Source organism: Siphateles boraxobius, unplaced genomic scaffold, assembly GCF_051911475.1.
Source record: "Siphateles boraxobius isolate OS27281-9 unplaced genomic scaffold, OSU_SipBor_1 8, whole genome shotgun sequence".
Classification (NCBI taxonomy): Eukaryota; Metazoa; Chordata; class Actinopteri; order Cypriniformes; family Leuciscidae; genus Siphateles; species Siphateles boraxobius.
Window position 1 is genome coordinate 11379667 of NW_027509208.1, and position 5334 is coordinate 11385000.

The window sequence follows — 5334 nt, forward strand, 5'->3', positions numbered from 1 at the left end:
ATTTACAACTGACCGATATCAGCAATCACAGGACTAAACCCCATTCAAAACCTCCAGGTTTAATCATATCTACAGGCTATGTTGCTAGTTTTGTAAAACAACATCTAATTTTCCTCCTCAGCAGCGTTTTTTAGGGCAGGTTTTGCCTCCAGGTTTAATCATATCTACAGGGTATATGGCTAGTTTTGTAAAACAACATCTCATTTTCCTCCTCAGCAGGTTTAGCAGAAGCGACTTTCAGTGGTATTCTTTCTCTTTTTTTCGTTATAAACAGCTCGCGCATACACGTGAAGGAGTGGGCGGGGCGAGGGAATGTGACCGTTGTCTGCAATAGCCAATCAGAGCCGAGTGAATCTGTGGCTGTATAAATAAACCCAAGCTCCCGTCTCGACTCAGTGAACCAAGTTACAGTCTTGGTGTGATCAGCTAGTAGGAGTTTGGCTTTTTCCTTGAAAGACAACATTTGCTTGTATGCCGTTGACTAACTTCGATTCTGACATTTCTTTTACTGTGTCTGTGGATTTTTCGTCGTAGTTTGCCATCGTAGGCTTCGGATAGTGTCTCTGCTTTGTCAAAATGCGTCTCATCCAGAACATGTCCACCATCGCGGAGTACCCGAGCGCCGGTTGCCCGTCCAACCGGGTCATAAAGATCGCAGTGATCGGCGGAAGTGGGGTCGGCAAAACCGGTATGTTTGTGTTTTTTAACAGTTTTACAGAATTTTAAAGCTCAAAATATTGCCAATATGAATGTAATATTAGACAAACTCATTTATTGTAGATTAGTGTCTTATATGATATTCATGTCCATTTCTTGCCTTTTCCCGTCCAGCGCTGGTGGTTCGTTTTCTCACTAAGCGGTTCATTGGTGACTATGAGAGAAACGTGGGTAAGTTTTTCATCTTTCTATCGCAACTCATTTAGTAAACACCGTTTAAACTCATTAGTGCTATTGTCAACTGTATTAATTTGCATTTTTTTGTATCACAGGCAACCTTTACTCAAGAGAAGTGCAGATAGACGGAGAACAACTGGCCATTCAAGTTCAAGACACACCTGGGGTTCAAGTAAGTATGTGCGATACAGGAACAGTCGTTCCTAATGCGATTGAATGTCGCTTTTTTTCTTTTTACCGTTATGTGCTCTCGGGGTATCTTTCCCACGCTGCTTTTCACGAGTGAGAAGTGTAGAATGAGCGCATACCTTTGTCTTTTAGCGCTTCCTTTGTGTTTTTCCGGGTTTGTGTTTAACACTTGGGGTTAATTGGCCAGCGGGATGCCTACTGTTGCACTCCTATATGGGGGCAGCACATTCATTTACTGCATCTTGACGAAAGTTAGACTTATTTCATCGAAATCGAATCGGTTCTTTCGAACAGTTCTGTTTTAAAGAAACGGTTCGCACGGTTTCGCACTATTGCCATCACTGCGTGTTGTATTTTCAGCTCAGCGTTTAAAATAATAGTGGTATTACGTCCTCCCCACCCCCCGTTTATTGTAATTTCATGTGTCCTACTTACTTGTTGCAGCCATGATTCGACATACAAAGTAATTTAGAGCATACATTTGCATTTTGCATTTACAATAAACATTGCTAAAATTCAAAGGTTGAAATAAGATTTTGCATGTTTAAAAAAAAGATATGCATTTAAACCAACAGTTTGATCGAGTTTTGAACATTATTATGAGCCGGTTCATGAAAATGATTCGACTCCAAAGAATGATTCGCTGCAGCGCTGTGGGATATTTGTAGCAGTGGTTGGGAGGTTTTGCTGCTTCAGCGGGTTTAGGGATATGAATACGCACTTCAGAACAGTTACAGTAGACCAGCCCATCTAAATTATCCCTCTGTTTTTCAAAATTAGAGAATGGATTTTAATTCAATTACAGGGTACTTCTTTCAAGATGTCTTTAGTCAGAGATTTTAGTGCCAAGTTTGGCATGCAAGGCTCTTTTCCTAAACCAGGCAGTGGTCCAAAATCACAAAATGCCTTTTATTTTTGGACTAGGGTGTAAGACTCCTTAAGTTTAGGCGGTTAAATCTCACACTTTTGTGTAACAATCATCGTAATGGCCAATAGCAAATTATACTTTTCCAGCTTAAAGTTCTTAATCAGCATTACTGTACATATTTTCGCTCGCACCTCATTAGTTTACATTTTATTATTGAAGAAAATGGGTAAATTAACCAGACATGTTACATAACTAACAAATGTGCTTATTTTTTTCTTCAGGTGAACGCAAATGGATTGAGCTGCACTGACCAGATGTCTCGCTCCATTCAATGGGCGGACGCCGTAGTTATGGTGTATTCCGTAACCGATTGCCGAAGCTTTGATCTCATCAGCCAGCTCCACCAGCTTGTTATCCGCACCCATACGGATAGGTCCTTTCCAATCATCCTAGTGGCCAATAAAGCTGATCTTCTCCACGTGAGGCGTGTGGATGCTCAAGAAGGTCCCTTGCTGGCTTCAGCATTGGGCTGCTCTTCCTACGAAGTGTCCGCCAGCGAGGACTACAGCCAGGTTCACGGTGCCTTCCATAGACTGTGTGTGGATCTGGCCAAGCAGCAGCCTCAGACCCCCATCAATGCAGCTTCATCTGGAACAGAGAAGAAAAGATCTCCCCTCATTCCCAGGCCCAAATCCCCCAACATGCAAGACCTGAAGAGGCGCTTCAAACAGGTGCTGTCGGCCAAGGTCCGGACCGTCACTTCAGTGTGAAGAGGGTTTGAATACCAGCTGGATAAAGGGCACGATTAAAAGAGAAAATGCTCTAAGGAGAGGAGATGATCTCTAGAGCAGCAATGCTGAATGTTTAGATCTCGCTCCTTGGACGTTCTTGAGATCCGTTGATGATCAGCAGACTGGTTCCAAACAGAGGCCCCTAAACTTGACCTCTGATTGCGTCATGGTCGCTGAAAAAACAAGCAGAGTCTGGTGAACGCTTCCATTTTCACATGACCATCCCAGAGCTGGTGGACACTTGTGTTGCTGTCACTTATATCCATGTGGACACAGCAGGATTCTGGGAGACGTGGTCGTAGCGCCTTAAAGAGGGACAGTTAAAGACTGAACGACTGAATGGAACAGATGGAGACTCACAGAAACACTATTGACACTCTGCCTTACCTGAGAACCTTTAAGACACAATTCTTTTTGTAACAGAGATGGTGAAGGCCGCAAAACAAACTATTTTAAGAATTGCTTTTCTGAAAGGCATGGGAGAGAGGGAGTTTTTTTTTTTCCTCCTCCTTGTGGTCAAGGCTTTTACTGGCTGAATGCAGGCATTGTTAAAGGACAAGGCACTCAAGCTAAGCATATAAAGAAAGAGAGAGAGAGAGTGTATCTCTTACAGCCCTGCTCTTGTGTACAAGGCCAGAATGTTTCTCCTGGTTTTATGTAGAACTGTGCTTTGTGCCACTTTTTTTTATAGCGGAGTTGAATTTTTTTTTCTGTTTAAATGCACTTTAAAAAAAGCCAAAGGGCTGAAGCTCAGAGTTATTTATTTATGTTATTTGATTGTGATTAGAAATAAAGAGTTGTTTTTAATAAAATAATTGTTTCTGAATTTTTAAGCACACTTTCAACTTAACCATATACACTCATTCATCCTGTTTAAAATGTGACTGGACACACAATGAAATTCCATACTAAATTAATTTAGCTGAATTTTCTTCAATAGAGCCTTGAAAGATAAGGCCAGTTTACAAGGTCTGTATTATCAGTTTATGATATGACGCTTTAAGATGTAACAACCCCATTCATATTACATACACTAGCTTTTTTCCAACAAAGTAATAATTAATTGACATACTTGATACACTAAATTGATCAAAAGTGACAGTAAAGATTTCTATTTAAAATAAATGCTGTTCTTTTGAACTTTCTATTCATCAAAGAATCCTGAAAAAAGGATGACTTTACAGAAAATGATTATGCAGCACAACAGTTTTCAGATAAACGCAGGCTTGGTAAGTATAAGAGCCTTCTTAAAAATAGTTGATTTTATAAACTATATACGATTTTTGATGCTGAAGCTTTCTACGTGGTAAAAGTGAACAAACTACCAAGACCCTAAATAAACAGAAAAAAAAAAAAATCAAGCTATGTGTGTGTGAAGAGAATGGAAGGATAAAGGTGTTGAAATTGGAACATAACTGATAACTTCCAAGTGTTTTTAGCATCTTGGTAAGACACCTGCTAGGGTAATTGTTTTTGGCAAATGCAAAACACAAACTCAAATCTCTTGAGAGAGTGAGAGAAATGCATGTAGAAGCATGGAGGTTACAACGTTTGTGTCTACTTAGCTAAACTTTGGGAAAAATACCTTTTTAGAAACACACTTGAATATGTGGTTTATGGGGACTCTATAGGCGTAATGATTTTTTTACTGTACAAACTATATATTTTGTGCCCTTACAGTAACCCTACTCCATCACAGGAAACTTTTGCTATTTTTTGAATTTAATATAAAACAATAACATAGCATGTCTATAGTATGCCTCTTTATAGACAATAAGTAAAGTGTTAAGTGTGAGAAAGTGAAGGAAGAATAGAGAGAGCTGCTCTAATAGATGTCCCCACCCTTTTTGACCTGTGCCCTCTACCCATCTGTCACTTCTTCAACAGCGCTGAAGTGAGTGAAGGATGAAGAGGGAAGATCCTGTTAGAATCAACACATGGCTGATTGTAAGAAGTGAACTGCAGAATGTGTTGTATCCTGCAAGGGCACAACAAAAATTTAGTCAAATGTGACAAATGTTCACGCTGTACAGACTGTGAAAAAAAAACATTTATGCACACACAAACTGTACACACGAGCAAAAGGCCAACCATTTAGACTTTATTTAAGGGAAATAAAATGTTTTTGTGTTGGTCATACAACAAAATGTGAAAACATTGGAATGGGTTGTTTTTTAAATCATTCATCTGAAACTCATCTGACACACAAAAGGCAAACTATGTTGGATAAAATCTATTTAACCGCCAGAAGTGTGTGTGTTCAGTCCCTTCACACTCCAATGTCAGGTTTGAGCCTGTCAGTGTTGAAGAGTAAGTGAGGGACATCGGAAGGTCTCAGTAGCCTAGTAGACATTACGAATACCTGAGAAAAGACACACAAAAAAATTAGATTAGACAGTCCTCTCTCTCTCTCACTCTCTCTGACACACACACAAAATCATCGTCACCCCATCCTCCCAAGTTCAGGCTCATTAAAGTTGAGTGAGACTCTCTCGCTCTCTCTCTCTCACACACACACACACACACACACACACACACACACACACACACACACACACACACACACACACACACACACACACACACACACAC

General features: G+C 40.2%; 2 protein-coding genes across 2 annotated transcripts in view; one reads left to right on the forward strand and one right to left on the reverse strand.

Annotated features, from left to right (window-relative positions):
* Nucleotides 1-392: 392 nt before the first annotated feature.
* rasl11b (RAS-like, family 11, member B) lies at nucleotides 393-3554 on the forward strand. The gene is made up of 4 exons (XM_077220587.1): nucleotides 393-688; nucleotides 832-888; nucleotides 990-1066; nucleotides 2233-3554. Exons 1-4 carry the CDS (start codon nucleotides 577-579, stop codon nucleotides 2719-2721), a joined length of 735 nt encoding a protein of 244 aa, XP_077076702.1. The 5' UTR covers nucleotides 393-576; the 3' UTR covers nucleotides 2722-3554.
* A 1268-nt stretch (nucleotides 3555-4822) lies between these two features.
* scfd2 (sec1 family domain containing 2) overlaps nucleotides 4823-5334 on the reverse strand; it is a 144410-nt gene continuing 143898 nt past the window's right edge. Inside the window, exon 9 of the mRNA XM_077220571.1 lies at nucleotides 4823-5104. Within this exon, the coding sequence (XP_077076686.1) occupies nucleotides 5012-5104 (93 nt within the window). The 3' untranslated portion in view covers nucleotides 4823-5011. The remainder of the gene's footprint in view (nucleotides 5105-5334) is intronic.

Bases quoted from the DNA above. Each gene is read 5' to 3' on its own strand.
- rasl11b (XM_077220587.1), top strand. From the start codon at position 577: ATGCGTCTCATCCAGAACATGTCCACCATCGCGGAGTACCCGAGCGCC. The intron at 889-989 runs GTAAGTTTTTCA...TTTGTATCACAG, and splicing joins TGACTATGAGAGAAACGTGG to GCAACCTTTACTCAAGAGAA. The intron at 1,067-2,232 runs GTAAGTATGTGC...TTTTTTCTTCAG, and splicing joins AAGACACACCTGGGGTTCAA to GTGAACGCAAATGGATTGAG.